Source organism: Scomber scombrus, chromosome 16 (assembly GCF_963691925.1).
Source record: "Scomber scombrus chromosome 16, fScoSco1.1, whole genome shotgun sequence".
Lineage (NCBI taxonomy): Eukaryota > Metazoa > Chordata > Actinopteri > Scombriformes > Scombridae > Scomber > Scomber scombrus.
Window position 1 is genome coordinate 26,494,212 of NC_084985.1, and position 21,275 is coordinate 26,515,486.

General features: G+C 39.1%; 2 protein-coding genes across 2 annotated transcripts; one reads left to right on the plus strand and one right to left on the minus strand.

Annotated features, from left to right (window-relative positions):
- Positions 1-575: 575 nt before the first annotated feature.
- asns (asparagine synthetase) lies at positions 576-15,208 on the plus strand. Its single transcript, XM_062436426.1, has 12 exons — positions 576-651; positions 1,898-2,153; positions 3,852-4,089; positions 4,188-4,373; positions 5,001-5,102; positions 6,476-6,603; positions 6,718-6,844; positions 7,870-7,976; positions 8,261-8,361; positions 9,664-9,745; positions 9,843-9,998; positions 13,248-15,208. Exons 2-12 carry the CDS (start codon positions 1,905-1,907, stop codon positions 13,455-13,457), a joined length of 1,686 nt encoding a protein of 561 aa, XP_062292410.1. The 5' UTR covers positions 576-651; positions 1,898-1,904; the 3' UTR covers positions 13,458-15,208.
- A 677-nt stretch (positions 15,209-15,885) lies between these two features.
- On the minus strand, positions 15,886-20,034 carry tac1 (tachykinin precursor 1). The gene is made up of 5 exons (XM_062436227.1): positions 19,921-20,034; positions 18,569-18,671; positions 18,440-18,463; positions 16,046-16,102; positions 15,886-15,932 (listed from the first exon to the last, which is right to left on the minus strand). The coding sequence occupies exons 1-5, from the start codon at positions 20,032-20,034 to the stop codon at positions 15,886-15,888; spliced, it is 345 nt and encodes a 114-aa protein (XP_062292211.1).
- Between the last annotated feature and the right edge of the window lie 1,241 nt (positions 20,035-21,275).

The window sequence follows — 21,275 nt, forward strand, 5'->3', positions numbered from 1 at the left end:
GTGAAGTCACTTCCTCAGTTGATGCAATCTTGCATGTGGCGAGTTTGTCCTTCACCAAATTAAAACTCAGAGTACCATGATGCCACGGGGTTCACTTTATATCAGTGCCGAAATGTCTGTGTGAGATGGAAAGTCTGCAGGCTCATTGTTCTTATGATTTAACAGTGAATTAAACTGCTAATGTTCACTGATGAAACCACCGCACTGATGCAACAGTGCCGGCTGTTGCGTGCCGTGCGCCAGGATGCTGTCAAGATCAGGAAACAGAAAATAGCGTCAGCTTTCACAATAAAAGGCCACGTTTTACCAACTCACGTCTTACCTTTTCACGCCAAGAACCCTGCATGTGTTTTTAGGTCAAAGTGACTCAAAATTATGGAGCATGTCACAAATAAAGACCTCAATAAATGTGATGCTGGTAGAACAAGGAAATATTACAACTAATAATATAACCAATTCTAACAAATAAAATGTTTTACTGCGATATGGTTCAAGTCATTGGCGCTAGGCGCGTGTTCTCTTATTGTGAAAATCAATGAATAATTTCCGGATATATATTAAATGGGACGCCTCATCACTGCTGCTCATCATTGCTGAGGAGTGACTACGGTCTGCCGGTCTCTACAGGAATCGTAAGTCTTAAAGGACAACGTAAGTTCAGTCATTATATCTACATGCATGATATACACAGGGCTGTCGACCAGTTACGAATCAATGGGATGTTTGTTAAAATTGGGCGTATAGCAGCATTATAGTACACCAAACCTATCCGGTGTTTTAAGGTTGACGTACACGTGTTAGCATCCGCCCGACTGGACAGAATACACATAATGAGAATAGAAGATGATGCAATTTGTCTGTTAAATGGGGGAAAAAAGTGCTGCTTGGTCTACGCCGAGTTGAAGAATACAAGTCATTCATTTATGAAAAGTCCATCCCACATTTGTAGCTGTTACAGTGTTTGTCCATAATCAAAGCAAATGTTTAATTTGTAGATTTCTTTAATGCGGTTTGGTGGAAGGTGCCCTTGATACAAGAGAATGGCGCTTACTATTACGTTAGCTATATGAAACTGTACACGTAGCCCTAAAAAGCTCTTTAATAGTCTGCAGTCTGTTCAACACAATGAATGACACTGTGTCCACTTCTATTTAGCTCATATTCAGGTGTTCAGTGATGTTGCTGAAACGCTTTTTTATATGGTGAATTCAGACATATCGTCCTTATGCCAGACTCCACTGCCGAATTACTGTTTTTTTTTTTTGTCAAATGAAATATTTGCGTAACGTATGGACCAAAACAATGACACACAAAGTTCATTTACAAGAAAACTTTATTAATTTACTTAACTTAATAAAAGAAACAATTATTATTTAATAATTTGGTTACTTTCATTCACCACGTGTGTTGGCGTTCATTCAAAAATGGTCTAATCTTAGAAGCGGAAAGTCAAATTCAATCGTCACCAATCGTGCTGCATTCAAGGAACGAGGGAATTTAGAGGTTTTTATGTATCTGTAATGGAACAGTGTGATACTAAAAAAAATGTCCCATAAGTGAGCAGAAGATGATTCTTCCTCATTCCTCTGCCTGGAATTTTCAGTTCATGTTTAAGGTTCATGATGTAAGATGTATGCACTATTGCCTTAACTTCTCATGTGGCTGTGTTTCTCTGTGGAGCATATGTGTGTGTTAATATTCTAATTTGGAACAGAAGTTTCACAAAATTCCCAACTCAAATATCTAACATTGTTTTATTCTTTCACAAATGATCAAAACAAGTAGCTTTTGATGCTAGACTTAATTTAGTTTGAATATCAGTTATTTTACATTTCAAATGATAAACTGCATACTAACCAACACACTCTTTTTGTCCATGTATCTTCTCTCTCCACAGATCTGACATGTGTGGTATATGGGCCTTGTTTGGCAGTGATGAGTGCCTGTCATCTCAGTGCACCAGTGCCATGAAGATAGCTCACAGGGGCCCTGACGCCTTCCGCTTTGAGAACGTCAATGGCTTCACCAACTGCTGCTTTGGCTTCCACCGCCTGGCTATCGTGGACCAGCTGTATGGCATGCAGCCGCTGCGCATCAAGAAATTTCCCTTCTTGTGGCTCTGCTACAACGGAGAGATTTACAACCATCTCACGGTAAGGAGATGCTACCTGCTGCTCTGAAGCCATTCCCACGGTCTTGTCAAGGTTTCCAAACACACACAGTTTGGACACTAAAACACTGTATTTAGACTGCACATCATGTGACCACCTGTTTCCATTTGTGCTGCCAACACCTGCTGCAGGTCTCAGAGTTTGGACACTGTGCTCCCATTCCAAAAGCTTCATATCAGTAGCTGCAGTCCCCTACCAGCGTCTGTAGTGGATCTGCTCATCCACAACACAGCTGTCTGATCATAAGCACAAAGCACATTAATCAGTATGTACTGGAAACAAAAGTAGAGAAAAAAAAAGGTGGGATTTTGCACTTGAAGCTGGAGCTGTTACGCAGTCAGTGAGCAGAATCTGTTCCATCAGATGGACAATTGAAAGCTGCCGTACATGTTAGAATGATAGAAACTTCTTTTATAATAAGATGAGAATTTATTATCACTGAGGGAAATTTGCCTTGAACACAAAGTGCTGCTGCTGCTGCACAGTACCAAATAATTCAGTAGTAATGCACACTGTCCAGCTTCTAAGTAGATAAAAAGTAGCTGTATAATAAACGACTCATACTAAAAATCAATAAATACAAAATAAAAGGTCAAAACACTGCATTATCTCCTGAACTGAGCTACATACAACTCTGCATCCAGCCCTAAAATACTTGTTACATGCAACACACTGAATTCCACTGTGACCATGAATATTCAGACATATCGCCCATATATCTAAGTTCACTGCTGAATCAGTAAATTTTTAGTCAACTCGGTCCAGCCCCCCTGTTGTCCTCAGGTCAAATTTGAGCCAGGAGGACAACAGGTGTTATCTCAAAAATGAGCTATACTTTCATTAAAATGAGGCCTATTGACCATAATTTCCAATAATATGTGTAAAAGCTGTGGTAATAAGTTGGAATGAAGTTGACTTAAAAGGTCTAACACAGAGTTGGTGGTGATTCATACGTTGTGTTTTATAGTCAAACCAGACCGGGTAAATTGTGACCCAGGAGGACCAAAGTTGCACAGTCAGCAGGAGGACAACAGGAGGGTTAGAGCATAAAGAGAAACTGCATCTACGGCAGGAGTCACTTGTTACTGTGTTCCCACATTCACCACACAGAACAGCACCAAACCACCAGCTGGTTTGACTTTTGTTGCCCCTGATTTGAAGTGTAACTACACCCAAGCAAATAGTCCTCCTCACTCTGTGATACACTGGCCTCGACCGTGCCCGTCGGACTGGTGCTCGTGCTCGCCTCAGTGAGTGAGTGAGTTAGTCACTGAGAAATATTTTGCACGTGGCTGATTATCTTTCATTGAAGCTCAGTTCAGCTTTTGTTCAACATTTCCATCATTAGCATGTAGCTTGTTAGCTATGTTGCCTACTTGTCATTGCTGTTTTCTTATTAAACAAGACTATACTCATGCCAGCATCTGTTTCTTCATTCAGCTAGAATTGATTCACATGACTCTGTAATTTGAAAGGAATCCACTATTGGATTAAGGGGGAATTTGAAATAATTTAATTTTGCTCCACAAATGCAAAAAGACTGACTGGAGAGAACTAAAACCCGTTCCAGCCCATAATGTAGATTTTGTCCATTCAAAGGTTTTTTTAGTGATAAAGAAGTATGAATGTTTATGTGAAGAAACTTAAAATAACAACTATATTTCTCCACTTTTCTCCCAGCTGAAGAAGGAGTTTGATTTCGATCACCAGACCAAAGTGGACGGTGAGATTCTGCTCCATCTGTACGATCGCTTCGGCATCGAGAAGATGGCCTCCCTCCTGGACGGTGTCTTCGCTTTCATTCTGCTGGACACCGCCAACAGAAAAGTCTTCCTGGGAAGAGACACGTATGGCGTGCGGCCTCTGTTCAAACTCCTCACAGACGATGGATTCCTGGCAGTTAGCTCAGAAGCCAAAGGTAACGGGCTGGTTTCTTATCATCAAATCACATGTTTAACACCTTTTTTTTAGTTTATTTTGCGTTGCTTAACTTGTTGTTTTTAAAAAAAATTACAGGTCTCATAGATATCAACCATGCAATGGCCTCCCCTGCCAACATCGTCCCTTTCCTCCCCGGACACTACGAGGCCTTTGATTTGAAGCAGAGTGGCAAAGTGAAGCCTATTAAGATGGAGCCGTTTCACTGCTGCACAAAAGAGCCTGCTCATGCTGTCTATGACATCGTGGAGAGACTACCAACAAGTATGTGTTCATCACTTACATTGTGTCTGAAATCTGTTTTTACACTTCATATTTCATATTTTGAGTACATTAGTTCGTTCACACTGAAGTATGGGGAAATGCAGTGAACTATGAGTATCTGGATGTTGCACTCAAACAGTTGAGTTTCTAACTATGGACACTTCTCACCTTCAACGGTCATCATCTTGACTATATAGCAGAAGGGGAGAGACCACTTTTCAAACAGGAAATGGCGGCCAAGGACGTTGTAACTACAGTGAACATGGCCACATCATACAAACGTAAACTACACGTGTGTTTTTGCGCCACTCTACCGTTGTTACATATAAGCCCTCAGTAGGTTTATTGGGTTCATTTAGACGTCTGTAAGGATTTGGTACCACGAATCATAATGCTAACCCTAGATTGCTAACTAGCTAATCATTATTTAATTTTTTAAAGTTATTTTTTTAAGTGTTTGCCGTGTTTGATTTGAGACAATACTAACCTGTCGATATATGTGCACTGCATGTAAGTACAGTGCACACGGTATACCAACAGAAGTGTGTGATTCGAGACAGGCTTTGTCCGTTTCGTTAGCTGATTAGCATTTTCTACAACACTATTTTAAATGTGACGTGTTTGCAGGTTTCGACGAGGACACGGTGAAAAGCAACATCAGAACCCTGTTTGAGAACGCAGTCAAGAAACGTCTCATGGCTCACAGGAGAATCGGTTGTCTTCTGTCAGGTAATGAACATTCCTGCCATTTACATACTGAAACAGCACCGTTAGCTGTTTGATACATGAAACATGCTAGCTAACGTTTACATCTTCTCTGTGATAATAACTCACTTTATTTCAGGGCTGTCAAACTCATTTTCATTCAACGGCCACATACAGCCCAATTTGATCTCATGTGGGCCGGATTATTAAAAAGATGGAAGGAAGGAAAAGAAGGTAGGGATAGAAGGAAGGAAAAGAAAGTAGGGGAGGGAGGGAAGGAAGGAAAAGAAGGTAGGGGAGGGAAGGAAGGAAAAGAAGGTAGGGAGGGAAGGAAGGAAAAGAAGAAGAAGAAGAAAGGAAGGAAGGGGAGGAAGGACAAAAGGAAGGAAGATAGAAAGTCAGGAAGGAAGGAAGAAAGAAAAAAGGAAGGTTGGAAAAGGGTTAGGGTTACAAGAAGGAAAGATGAAAGGAAAGTGGGCCGGATTGGACCCCTTGGCGTGCCGGTTCTGGCCTGCAGGCCGCATGTTTGACATCCCTACTTTATTTCAACATAAAATAACAATAATGCCTTGGGTAGCAAAAAATTTGTATATTATTGTAATTTCCTGCTATACTATCATGTATGAAAGGTTAGCATTAGCTGTTTTCTACCACATGACTCAGCAGTCAGTGTTTTCTAGTGACTCAGCTGCATTTGTAACATCACAGCTAACAGACACTTGTCCCAACACTGCTCCTCACTAACCAGTGGGTGTGAGCTAACAAATAGAAATGCCTTTCACATGACACACCATGGTTTCATTTCCCTGTGAGACCAAACACTGTCACTGTGAAATGAATTCACGCGCTTTGATAAATACATGTCAAGTAACATTCCGGCTAGCCACAACAGCCCACCGGGTTCCTCGTTAGCAAACCAGCTAGCTCAGTCGCTAACGGGAACAGCACAACACAGTTTATTTAAGTGTTGTATTTTGTTATTATTACTATGAACTCCTGACTGTAAACCAGGCCATTCCAGTGGAGCTCTTTATAAAGCAACAGTGACTGTTTTTAGAGACACACTTGAAAAATTGGACTAAATCTGAATGGCATAAATTGCTAAAGTAATGCCAAAGCTAAAAAAAAAAACTGAAGGCTAAATTATGCTGAAGTATACACATCAAATATCCGAATATTATTATCATTATTATTATTATTATTAGTATATTAATATAAAACCCAGACCAATTCTGTCCAATCATGTAAGTAGCTCTTATTAAGCAGCACATTACCCTGTTATGTTGTCATTAGATAAGTCTGAATTTAGCTATTTCTTTGAAAGCTTTACTGATGCAAGAGATTGGAAATAGACTTGTTTGTATTAATGAACTGCCTTCATGTTGTCCATGTATCAGGTGGTCTGGACTCTAGTTTGGTTGCTGCTACACTGGTGAAACTGGCCAAAGAGGAGAAGCTGCAGTATCCCATCCAGACATTCTCCATCGGCTCAGAGGACAGTCCTGACATCTTAGCTGCACGCAAGGTCAGTTTTCTTTGCTATTTCTCATCTTTTTAATACAGTTGATATAAATCGATTGTGGAAGAAATAAAAAAAACTCGGTTTGTTTTTAAATCGGGTTGTTTTTGCATTTTTCAGGTTGCCGCCTTCATCGGCAGCGAGCACCACGAGGTGAACTTCACCGCAGAAGAAGGCATCCAGGCTGTAGAAGAAGTCATCTTCCACCTGGAGACCTATGACATCACCACCATACGTGCCTCTGTTGGTGAGTGTAAAACACACAGGAAACGTTTGGCATGAAGAAACTACAAAAATACACTGCATTAAATGTGTGTGGATGTAACACAGACACCAAAAACGATAATTTAAAACTGCAACTGGACCAACTAAGCAAAATGTCATCTATGAAATTAAAATAAAACTAGTTATAAAGAAATATGACCATGATTGTAGCCTCATAAAAAAATATATGATAATTTGCTTTCATTTCAATATCATACAAACAAATTTAAAACACTTGGCCTTCAAAATGAACCTGGAGCTGAATCAGCAGCAACATGATGAACCTTACAAATGGATATACAGCAGTGCTGTTGTACTGGATGATGTTACACTGTACAGGAGTACCAAATAAAGTGGTAGTGATGTAGGCTATTAGGTTTTACCCACACACACACACACACACTGTTAATGTTACTGTTAAGTGCTTGAATAGAAGCATTTTCTACTTCCGTACATTAAAGTAAAATATCACTGAACAGGCTGTTTTGTGTTTGAACAGAGTGACTGTAAGCATTTGCATGGAAACATTATATGGCTCTGCACTTCACATTGTTGCTGATTCATGTGCTCGCTGATGTGAGAAATGTGTCTGGGTATGCTGCATCACTGCATTCCTCTTCCTCCTGATTGGCTCGTTTGAATTACAGTGAAATCCAGAGAGATTAGTGAAATGGTCAGCAGGGTCAACATATGGGAGGGATGTTTACTGTGGTATAACCTAACACTTAAGTGATCACATCTGCAGCAAATGTAAACTCTAATGTTGAAGTTTCTATTTTTCTTATGGTTTAATTTTATATCGCAAAGAGTGTATATATGGTTTATATTGCCCCGCCCTACTGCAGTGTATGTAGGTAGAAGTGAAGCCATCGGTTGACTGGTGTGCAGCACAACATTCAATTACATTTCTTCAAAAACCTTCGTTACCTTAAAGGATCCACAATGCATTGCAATCACTCCTATGGACTATCTCTGTAACTGAATGTGTTTCTGCTTCCTCTTCTGCAGGTATGTACTTGGTTTCAAAGTACATCAGGGAGAAGACAGACAGTGTGGTGATCTTCTCTGGAGAGGGCTCAGATGAGCTGACTCAGGGATACATTTACTTCCACAAGGCAAGTCCTCCTCTAATCCATCACAAACTATTATTCATTAGTAGTTAACACAAAAACATTTTATTTCAGGGAATGTGGTAAATTTGCCAAATTACAACAATATTTGGAATGTTGTTGTTTTTTTTTAATTTTTATGTCCTTAAGTCATGAAAGACATCTAGTGGTTGAATTTCTCACCTTGCTGCACTGATGTACAAGTGTGTACTTCTGTGTATACACGCTATCAGCCTGATCTCTAAATGTTAATAGCATTGAGCTACTAACATAATGTGTCCCTCATCCAGGCTCCAAATCCCAAAGCAGCAGCAGAGGACAGTGTTCGCCTGATGAAAGAACTCTACCTGTTTGATGTTCTCCGTGCTGATCGCACCACTGCTGCACACGGGTAACACCATCCACCTCATCCCAACCACTGCATTATAACAACTGCATCCCAACCACTGCATTACAACCACTGCATTACAACCACTGCATTATAACAACTGCATTATAACCACTGCATCCCAACCACTGCATTATAACCACTTGTGATGACACAGCGCCTGGCCCACTGGCTGTGTGAAGTCTGAGTTTTCTTTGACTCATTCAGTATTGAAAGTTTTCAGTGACCCAGTGTCAGGTCAACCCGTTATGCACACACAGTCATATCAGTGGAGAGCAGTAATGTGCACTACAAACTGTTATCAAGCTGTTATCACCTCAAGCTCTTTTTTAACTACGAGTCTTTGGGAGTGACGCAGTGTGTAACAAACGTTCCTGCCAACTTTTAAGTTCAATGTGTGTGTGTACGTGCGCCCGCTGCATGAGTCATGCAGTATCATCCTCTACTCTGACCATTGTGGATAAGAGAGATCACTTTTCCTGCACCATAACCACTGCAGTACAACCACTGCATCACAACCACTGCATTATAACCACTGCATTATAACCACTGCATCACAACCACTGCATTATAACCACTGCATTATAACCACTGCATTACAACCACTGCATTATAACCACTGCATTATAACCACTGCATCACAACCACTGCATTATAACCACTGCATCACAACCACTGCATTATAACCACTGCATCACAACCACTGCATCACAACCACTGCATCACAACCACTGCATTATAACCACTGCATTATAACCACTGCGTTACAACCACTGCGTTACAACCACTGCATCACAACCACTGCATTATAACTACTGCATCACAACCACTGCATTATAACCACTGCATCACAACCACTGCATTATAACTACTGCATCACAACCACTGCATCACAACCACTAAATATGTACACCACTTGTCATCAGCTAACAAATATGTTAATATCTGTTAATTAGGTTGACTGAACTGGAATATTAAATTTTAGCAGTCATGATTAATTGAACCACTAGAAGGAAATCAAGTGTCAGAAATAAAAGATGAAGTGATCTTAAGCAACACATTGGTTGGAAACAATCAACAGTTGATTAATGTATTATAATTAGAGCAGTTATGTGATTAATTAAAGCTTAATAACCAACTGCAGGAGTGAAAGCCACTAAAAGTAACAAGGTAATACTGAATTTGATGAGTTAAAAAAAAAAAAAAGAAAAAGAATTTGGAACAATGAAATTGTGATCACTTGAGTCATACTTTTTTCTTACCAACTCATCTGAAGTTCCTTTTTTTTTTTTTTTCTTCATTCAGTCTGGAACTCAGAGTGCCTTTCCTGGACCACAGATTCACAGCGTACTACCTCTCCCTGCCTGAGGAGATGAGGGTTCCTAAGGTCAGTTAATTTGTGCCCAAACCAGTCGAGTCACCTTTTTTGGAGGTTAGTTTACTAGCATTGCCTTGTAATAACAGTGTTTTTGTGTGTAATTCAGAATGGAGTGGAGAAGCATCTGTTGAGAGACTCTTTCAAAGGTCTGAACTTGATCCCCGATGAGATCCTGTGGAGACGTAAGGAAGCCTTCAGTGACGGTATGATGTCAGTGAAGAAGTCCTGGTACACCTGCCTGCAGGACCATCTAGAATCTATGGTATGTTGAACAATAACACACACATCACACAACACACACAGATAATGAGCTCATTAAGGGACAATACAAAGCCCAATATCTTTTCTACAATGACATAAAAGAAGCTGAATTCAGATCATTTATTCAAAACCTAGACATTGTACTTCATTGGAAAACATAATAATAAACTTTATTAAACTTATATTCACATAATATAATTGTAAATACACTCAGAGTTTCTTGACATTCCACGCTGAATAGTCCACACAAGCAAAATCTACAAAAACACTGACTCTTTGAAACAGAGGCAACAATGTCTGCTTCACAGCGTTGTTCATTCTCTCCTGACTGGTCAGGCATGGAAAACTGCACCATACAAAGTGTATTGAAATGATTAATAGTAGAGCCCAACCAATACTGGATCTTTGGGACTGACGCCGATACCGAGAATAAAAGAATTCAGATGGCCAATCATCTTCTATATACATGATATGTACATAAACACTTAAAAAAAAAAAGTGGGTATCAAACACTTAAGAAAAAAGAAAGATACGTAATGGAGGCCATGATGGTTAACAGTTTAAAAATAAACTTAATTTTTATAAAATGACATCAATGCACTGTAACAGTTAACTATACAGGGAATTTAATATGTATATATTAAACTTGAGTTAGTAAAAAGGATTAAATGTATATAACATGCATCAATATATTGGATGGAATAAACATATACTGATATGTTCCGATATCTGTGACTGGCCGATAATATCGGTAAGCTCTAATTAATAGTGTGCTGGCACAGTATTTTCTTAAAGGACTGGTTACTGGAGCGCACTAGTGGTCGAGTGGTTAGAGTGCATGCCACATAATGGCAGTGTCCCTGGTTTGAATCCGGCCAGGGACCTATGCTGCAGGTCATTCCCTTCTCTCTGTTTCCTGTCGGCATCTCTGCCAATAGAGTCAAAAAGCCCAAAGTAAATCTTAAAAGAAAAAAAGGAGTGGTTCCTGACACTGGGGACAGCAAATACAGCCTCCTCCTTGATAAAAGCACAAGGAATGTGATGGCCTCTTACCTCTGCCTGTTTGAGCTGGAGGGAAGGGATGAAGTGTGGCCTCAAAAGGGAGACTCAGCAGAGACATTTCTCCATTCTCACTGCTTCACTCACATCCACCGTCACTTTTCTGCTGCTTGCTCTCTCACACTCATTACGCACACATTACACACTGCTTTGTTCCTTTAAAGGAGCTACATTACATTAGAGTTTCACTGGCAACGACACAGAGGTGGACTCACATCTCAGAACAATGCTGCACAGAGAGGCCCCGAACACTGTTCACTTCCAAATGACTGGATACTTGAAGGTATTTTTGGCTTTAAAAAAAAAGAGATGTCTTTTTGCCTGACAGGCTTGTACAATTACAGGGGAACCAGTGGAGCTGCAGTGTGCTGTTAAGACTTTTGAGGGGAACAGATGGATCTGCTTAAGCTGCTTGACTGTTTAATGAGGCTAATAAAGTTTGTCTGCAGAGGAGTCATTAACCCAATGGTTAAAACTGACCTACTCAAAGAGCCAACAGAAAGACACATCTCTACTAAGCTTGGCTATACATTTGAGTCCATGGCAACATCTCTCTGAGGAGGAGGATGTTTGTGTAAGCTATACCATCTCCTTAGCAAATGAGCTAAGATAATGTGGCGGTATTGCATCATGTCTTTGTCTCTATATGGGGACGCTAAAGTACAACAAGAGCCTGGAAGACATGACAAAACTTTACAAGCCTTCTAGGATACTGCTCCGCCACAAGTGACAAAACTACTAATAAATGGAGGTCCGCTGTCAGATGATAAACCAATCCATTGGCTTGTGCAAACATTAAAGTAACCAACATTACATGGTGTCATGATCAACCAGCATCAATTATACAGTAATATGTCAGCGTGGCAGCTTACTGTGTGCTGAAATCCATTCAGAAAATATTCCGATTTCATGTTCCTGCCATTTTCTGAGAGCATTTTCTCACATACATGATCAAACCTGACAGATTGACTGATAGACAGACTGAATGTGACAGCAGCAGAGTTTTTATGAACTGTTGAGTGAATGGGGATAATTAAGATAAGTAGCTTTATTTCCAGCCTGTCTGCCATGATGCATCAACTGGTTTCGTATCTCTGATTAACTTACACATAGCTCTGTACATACAGATTGAATTTGCTTGCAAGCTGTTTTATGTGTTTTTCTCAGTAACATTGGTAGTGTATCAGTGGATTTGCATGAATCCAGAGGATCTGCTAAAATCTTCATCTTTGGGTCTGTGTATTCCTTATTATGTATCCAGTTCAATTCTCCATATAAAAATGAAGTTCAAGAGACCATCGTGTCCTTCTCACAAAGACTTTACTTGACAGCTTCTCACCCTGAGTGTGACGTCATAGGAAAATGACCACTGTGTGAATAGGGACTATTTACTGACTTCAGTAATGGATTTTCAACCAAGCTGAGTACACAGTGGAGACTCCTAGTGGTAGCATCCAAAACTGCAGTCTGAAGCGACCAAACTTAATGCATAAAAGCTTAAAAAAGAGAGAGAGAATCAAAATGAACCCTGAAACAAAGGGATGCACTTCACTCCATTGGTTTAAAAAACAAAAAAAACAGTGAGACTCTTTGAAAGGTTACAGCTGAATTCAAATGTTCATCCTCCAGAATCTCAGACTGGGTCCCAACAGATTTACTTACATATCTGACATGCTCATGTATCACTTCCACTGTATGAGGATGCTGGTTGGACTGTGAGGAGATAAAATGAGACAGGAAAATTAGTGTATGATATGAAGTCTCACAATACAGATACAGACAGTCAAACATGGTACATTTCAGATTATGGCAGATAGCTTCGTACTTTAAGGAAGTGGCTCAGTTTACCTGTCCATACCATCCATTTCTCCATCTTTCGTATATTCTCATTTTGTTTTTATCCACTCACAAAACTTACAAACTTGCTTTTCTTTTTTTATGACAAAACAATCACACTTTGAGGTCAATTCACTTGCTGTTCTGAACTGTTAAGTCATATATTATCTTCATCAGTAGATGGAGATCAACCATTTTTTATTGTAGTGTTTACAGAAATTAATTTGAATGCATATAACATAGAAAATAAGAAACTGTCTGTATACTATAGTTGAATTGAATATTCCAGTTAGCAGTGGGGCAAAGGTTCTGTCCTGTCGTCCCACAGTATCTGACCCGCTCTCTCTCCTCTCAGGTCAATGACACCCAGCTGGAGAAAGCTCCCAAGACCTACCCTCACAACCCCCCTCTCACCAAAGAGGCCTACTACTTCAGACAGGTGTTTGAGAAGAACTACCCCGGCCGGGCCGAGTGGCTCTCCCACTACTGGATGCCACGCTGGACCAACGCCACCGACCCATCAGCCCGCACGCTGACTATCTATAAACCTGATAAAGACCAGTAATGGACCGGAACAGCTGTGGGGTCTGCGTCTGTCATTCACCACTTCTCTGCTACATGTCATTTTTTACCCTGTCCTATTCAAATTGAAGTAATTTGGAACTATTTTGACGCGTCACTTGTGTCACCCTGTATGAGTTTGTCGGACTGTGATGGAGTTCAATTGTAGCTGTACTGTACAAAGAGTTCTAAGTTCTTGTTACTCATTTTGCTTTGTGCAGCTGACTGTGCTACGAAAGCTTTCATCAGTCATTGTTTTACAGCTAAATTTAACAAACTCCATTAAAGTCTGTCAAAGAACAATAAATACTTCCTGAAGTACAACAAAATCTGGTCAACAAACATCAGGGTTAGCTGATGTGTCTGTGATATTTTCAATTTATTTAAAGGACCAGTGTGGGAAAAAGTGGCATCTAGTGGCGAGATTGTAGATTGCAACCAACACAATTCCATTCCCCTCAGTGGCTGTGAAACTCATAAAAACAAGCAAACATGAAAAGCACTCTCTAGATACAGAGTTTAGTTTGTCTGTTCTAGACTACAGTAGAAATATGCCGGTGTAAAGATATAAAGGACTCATTACAATTATTGCTTTCATTTGATCACTAATTCTGAACATTATATTCCATTTCTGCCAAATTCATTCTGCTAGATGCCACTAAATTCTACACTCTATTCCCTTGAAGGGCCATATGGTTGGTTTTGTTTTAGTGCTTACCTTACCCTTTTTTATTTTAAATTATCAGCCTTTTTTTTTTAATAAACTGTGCTATTACTTTCTACCTTCCAGGCAGCCATTTGTTTCAGTTCATTTCATTATGCTAACAAATAATGAAAATTAACCTGCAGAGACTTGAAACTTAACTTGAGAAAGGTAATCCATCACAGCAAACGCCTGGCCCTCTTTTTCAGGTACCACAAGGCTTTGAGCATTTCTAGGGTTGTCTGTCTACCTTGAGCTGCTTAACCAACAAAAATATTATTCTGACTCTACATGCTGTTAAACTGGCTTTTCTGTGGCGTCATATTATTTAATTTATTTTCATAAGTATTATCATATAATGAGCCCCAGTAAAATTAGTCTCATTCTAGTTAGGTAACAAAAAGAGATGTCTATTTATAGATACTGTGTCCTCATAAATTACCATAGACAGAAATCAATCTATTTTAATAAAATAACTTAAAATCATACTGAATCTGAGTGAAATGACTTTAATATTTGCCCAGATGTTTCATTTGTTGGTTTGTGTATGTAGGTGCTAATACCAAAAAGGCTGATACAGCTTGTCGATTAGTATAATATGCATTTGGTGTAAAGGACATGTGTGCTTGGTTTATCACTGGGAAATAGGTCTGGCTTGTACTCGCTAGGTACTTGTTATGTATGTGTGTGTGCATCTGTGTGCGCAAGATAATGTTTGAGTTAGGGTCGGGCTGAAAGAAATTTGCTAGCTGTTGGATTGTTCCATCAGGATTTGCAACTTAATTTAACTTTTGTAGGGATTTTTTTTATATTAAAATAAAAAGTTAAAAATACAGTGATGCTTTATCCGTATGGCCAACATCTTCAAAGTGTTGAATTTATGATTGAAAAATAAACAGTGGACAATAAAAATAAGACCTAACAATATACTGCAATTAGCCATGAACTACTTTGTCCAATCCCTATCATAACCATTATCTGTCTGACTTGCTTCCTTGTAATTGTTTCATTCTAAGAACTGTTCAAATAAATTCATCCTCTCGACACTGAAATGTAGTTTGTGTTTTTCATGCAGTACCTTTATCATCCACTAGATGGCACGCTTACCCCACACACTTCCATGCACACAAATCACAAGGAATCCACAGTTTGCGAGCTGAAGTTCAACCAGTAAAGAAAATAATTTTAATATTTTGTCAAACCACTATAACACACAGGTATCTGTCATTTCACACCGTACGTCCAGGTGGAGATCATGACAGCTTTTTCTGAAGTTCACTTGAAAGCCGAAATGAGAACCTGTCCCAGTGTGTTGTACTTTTGAGAACAATCAGTTGCAATTAAACAGTTATGAGGCACTATACAGTGACTTTGGCAGTGCAATTTTCAGCATACCCCGAGGTATAGCCTTGCTTTGATGGTCCACAACAACATTTAGTCTTTGTGGCATGGCAGACAGTCTAGAACGGTCACAGAAACCACTAACATTGATTATGACATCACCCCCCCCCCCCCTCCCTCCCTCCTCTTGCCCCTTTCTACTTTCTGCTGGGACAAATGAAACTGGCACAGGTACAGCACTGCTACATCACTACAATGTGGAAACATAATCATTTTATTTGACTAAACAGCTATACACAGTTTGGAGAAAAACAAAACCAGCGTAGGATAACCATCCCATGGATGAGGAATGGCTAGATGAGAAGCAGGCAGGTGAAGAGGTGACCGGTTAGCGGCGCTTGTCGTACGTCTGTAATGTGCTCCACTCGTAGGAATCTGCAGATGGAGACGGTTGTTAGACAGGGAGCTTTATAATTACTACACATCGAGTTTATTTCTTTTTTAAAAAAGATGCTGATAACATGAGGACAGTTACCAAATTCAATTACCTGGCTCCTCTTGGCTCCTTTTCCCCATCAGTCCAACAAAAGAGTTGACTTTATGCCCTTCAAAGAAAAGAGATTCTCATTTGAAATAGTTCACAGAGAACAGCATGACAAAAAAAAAATCAGAAACAAAGGTATCATTAAGCTGAAACCAGGGTCAGAACCAGTATTTTAGAAATAGGTCACAAGTTCAAGTCCACCCTCGCAACCCACCTAAGAAAATAGCCTCTGAAAAACATCAGACAATTTCTAATCATCTTTTCTTTTTCAAATTGTATTAATTCATTTAATTGTTATATTTTAAATTGTGATAGCAAATCCCTGTATTATACTTAAATGTAATTTTTTTTCCTCCACCTAAATCTGCTCCGGTGCTTCCCAACCTCTCTAACTCTTCTGAAAATCGTGACCACTTCAACCAAAGACTGATTATTCTTTTTCAGGTTGTTCATTTGAAGATATAGAGGTTATATCAACTACTCATTCAAAAGAAAGAAAGCCTAAATTGAATTAAGTCTGAAAAAATGAATCTAATTTTCAGTAGCACAAACCATTTTCCTGCTTTTATCTGCTTTGATCACGTGATTCTTTGTTGGAGAAACACTCCTCCAGATGTAAATTTGATGGACAGTTGCATCACAGACTGTCAATCTCAGTAATGGATTGTAATATGATCATGTTGGGGGGGTCTGTATTGGATTGGGGTTCCTCTTGGGAATATTTTAAATTACAAACATATATCAATATTTGCATCATACTGATGAGAGTAAATTGTAAATATATAAAATATGCCACTCAAGTCTAAATCCTGGCCTACTGGAGAAGACTTATATACAGTGTTGCTTTATCTCAGTGTGTTGATGTTTCGTGTGTGGTGTAAGGACAGAAGGCATTCCTGTTAGAAGTGAGGGGAGAAAGCGTAGCTCCATCTATCCATCACAAGCGTAAACAATCCAATTTAACTCTCAGATGTCCTTGGGGCATTGATCCCAGCACTCTGCCTCACCCTAATAATGAGTGACTTATAGTCATGGCTGCATAAAAGGAATAAATTAGATGGATGTATACTTACTTATTCTATACTGTGCTGTGTTGCATCACAGAGTGGGTGACTAATTTAGACAAAACAAACCCCTGACAGAGAAAAAGGGAAAATCCCCTCCTCCTCATTCTTTTTTTTTCCTTCTATGCTCTTTATCTCTCTTCTCTTTGTCGCACACAGACTTCTGCTCTGGACCAACATCCACACTGACAAATTAATGTTGCCCAGTGTTCAAAAGAAAAAGCAAAAACAGTGACAGACAGTAATCTGCGCTTGCTGTCAATTAATTAAACCCTGTGTAACCGTGCGCTCCTTTCAATTACACTCTCTTTTTTGTTTGTTGAATATAAATATTCAATGACTAATATTGTGGGCGTAATACGACAGGGTTTGTTTTTTTCTCATTGTGTAGATACAATGCTGGCAACAACTGACTGACCCAATCCACTGTGATTTCATGTCTGTAATACTGGAGGAACATATATAGACTGCCAAAAATGTCTGCTTTTTTGTCAAATGCTAATTATGAAGAAAACTATATTTGATCAAATAAAATGTGAGGAGAATAAAGGTTTATAAAAATCTAAAGAGAAAAATCTTTATATTTCAAAATGAGCTTTTATTTTGTTTAAAGCATTTTCGGATAATTCAGTGAGCTTTTAGAGCCTCTAATTTAAGCCTGAGACAGAAGAGCAGAGACGTAGCTTGAGGACATTGACGTCACAGCCTCTGTACGTTTTTATAGAAAGTTACAGAGATTTGAGCGACCTGGATGGAGTTTACATTTACATTCTAAATGTACACATAGTGGTGATATTTTCAAGGTGGATTATTGCTACATTTGACAACGAGAGTCTAAGATTTGGACGAGGCAAAAATAATTATAATAATAGTTATAATAATTAAGTGTGTTGAGTGGCAGAATTGACAGTTTCAGCTTCAGTAAGAAAAATCCAAATAAATCATCAATCTCTTGGTGTATGGGTTGCATGGGTGTATGGGTGGGGGTGTGAGGGGGGTTGGGGGTGTCAGCAGGGACTGGTGATGTCATTATTTCTAAAAATCCTGGTTATGGCTCTGCACAGGACAACTCATCGGATATGCAGATATGATTTTCACTGCACAATGAAAGATGAAGCCAAAAATGACCAGAAATGAGGAATGATGTAATGAGGCCAAATGTTTCCTGTAGTGCTGACGCTTATCTAATAAATGATCATATTGAACCATCATCAGTCAGAACTCTTCTACTGTTTTCCAGCTAATTTAAATGATGTCAGCGTAATTGCTTTATTCTTACTGACTTTTAAGGCTCAATCAGGAGAGTTAAAGGACCAATGAGTGACTATACTTACTCTTGCGGGTGATCTGTGCATTTGCTGCTGCTGCTGCTGCAGGAAAAAAGTACAAAGAGAAGACAAAATGAAGACAACAAACCAGCAGAGGGAAATAAAAACTGTCTGCCGTGAGAAATGAGGCGTTACCCATAGAGCGCTTCCCCATCAGACCGATGAACTGATGTGGCCGCGGCTTTCTTGTCATCCTCAGGAGGATTTCTCTGAATGGGTCGTTGGAAAGCCAGCCGTCCTGGCAGGGGGGCAAGAAACTCAAAGTGAGACACATACACGATCACCAATAAATGCATTGAATTCTGAACTTTCTATTTCCATCTCAGGACATATTTCTACAGTATGCATTAGTCTGACAGTCTGAGATGTGGACCTGGGGGGGCTAATGTCTCTGTCTGTGATTTATTGGACGGTCATTCATCTGCAGAATGGCCCCGGCCTACAGTTTTTATGGTATTGGTGGAGCGGTTTGGCACGTTTCCAAATCGCAATGTCAAACACAGGACGTGCGTTTCATATCAATGGAGAAGGGTCTGGGCTTCAGCTCCTCATACACTGCGCACTTCAGCCTTTATTTCATTTCCTATTGGCTGTTCTGCTCTGATGCAACCATCTCCATCTTTATGTTGGGGGTTCCTCAGTCCTAAAATCTTATTTTTTATCACCTGTTTCTATTACAAATCTACTTGTTGCCAGAATTTAAATAATACAATATTTCACTGATATTCTACCACTGCAGTGATTTGCTGTATTATTTATATCTCAACATATTTACACTGATTTTGGAAAATGAATGAAACTCACAGGCAGATTTTGTTTCCAGTTTTAAGAAAAATCATCTTAAAGCCTGGTAGGCTGAAGCTGAAACTTGCAGGTTGAGCTTTTTTTTCAGTCAGAGAACTGCCATCAATTCGTTTAACACCTAACTCTTATTACTTAGTACCAATCAATTATGTTCTATTAAAAACATAGCTAATTGTAAGAGGAAAAAAATAAGTAAAAATGGCAAAAAACAAAACAAAAAAACATCGGACGACATAAAAACAAAATCTTAAAATGAAACATCTGGATCAATGTCCCCTAAAGCTGACAGGTGTAATACTTTATCTCATTATTATTGCTCTAGTTTTTCTATAGAAATACACAACACTTATTAGGTTTAAAGAGGTTTTACTATAGTAAATATTCTGCTTTGTAATTCGATGCTGATTTCCCTAATTTAAAAAGATGCTGTCAGTTTTATCTCCCTAACTTACTCTTAGATATTTTGGTAAACACACAAGACTGTTTGACAGTGTGTTGGAAGATGTAAAAAAAAAAACAATGTATAAAAAAGTGATAAAATGTAGTCATGTTTGATCCTAGATCATAACTGTAGATTTACACAAGTTTAATTCAAGAAAAGAAAATAATTCTTACAGACTAGAACATAATAATCAGAAAGTGGCATTTATGAATAGAGAAGTTTTCTAGTAAAGATAATCTACCTGTATTTGATTACTGTTCGTCCAGTAGTCAGCCTCCTCTTTTGGGTCGCTCTCGCAAAAAACTTGGGCGACGGCGAAAAGAGCCATTAAAACTGGAAAAAGCAGCAACTTCATGATGCCAAACGCAGTTTTCTTTAGATAAATAAGTCGTTATATGAAAAATAGCTGTCGGTAAACACCTACAATTACAAAACAAAGAAACAAACAAAAAAACCAAAATGAGTAAAGGTCTGAGGCACGAGTAGCTCTACCGTGCGCGCACTGCTTCTTCCGTTACAGTTTAACAGTAGTCCATAGCGCGTGCGTGCGTCAAAACGCTGTGCCTTGCTCTCGCGCCACTGTGTCCAAAGCTCTCCGCGCGCTCAGCCTTTGTTGCTACTTGTTGGGTCTCGTGCGTCCTCCTGTCCAGAAAAGCCTCGCATGCGCTCCTATATAGCGGTCTAAGCAGGGTTGCTTAGTAACGCCATTACAGTAGTGTGATTACTCGCGCCAATGATACTTCAATTAGTTACAGTTGCCAGTCAAAGCACTTCTGTTATCACGAGCTGTAAACTATGTGCGTCATTGGACGGTCTCCATATTAAAGTAAGTCTGAATGTTTGTCTAAATGATCATCTATATTCAGACACGCAGTGGGCCACCATAACTGTGATACAGCAGTCATTCATAAACATTGTTAAGGGCTTCAGGCTCATATAACCTACGTCTACTTATTCATAATATCATATCTGGGAAGAGAATGCATAATAATTAAGGTAGTACTTGGAATAGATTTTAAAATACAGTGGAGGGAAATTATTATTGGATTCACGTTTCCATTCTCGCACTAGGTGGTTAATTTGAACGTTTTTTAAAAAAAATAGTAAAGTACGTCATCAGTGGCGATTTTAGACCCTTTTTATGGGTGCTCAAGTCCCCCTAAATTTGATCTCAGCACCCCTAACAAAAAGATGATTGTAATTTTCCCACTAAAAATTAATTATTTTTGTGAGCCTGTCTATTAGAGATGGGACAAACACTTGTGCTAAAGGTTCAAATGGTTTTATTTTGACAGGTTTAATGTACTTTGGATACTTCTGTCATTACTATTGTCTTTCCTTCAGGATTAATTAACTATCTTAGGGTCCTCTCTGTAGAAATCTGTGATTGTTTATTCTAAACCATTATTATTATACATATAGTAGACCACTCTACTATGTATTAATATTATCCAGTGAAATGAGTCATTTAGCAGGGGGTTTGAACACTTGCAGGGCATTGTATGTCAAATTCTCATTAGGAGCTGAGCCCCTCTAAAGGTCTGATCCTAGAATCCCCCCTGTATGTCATAAATACAACTAAATATAAAAAAAAAT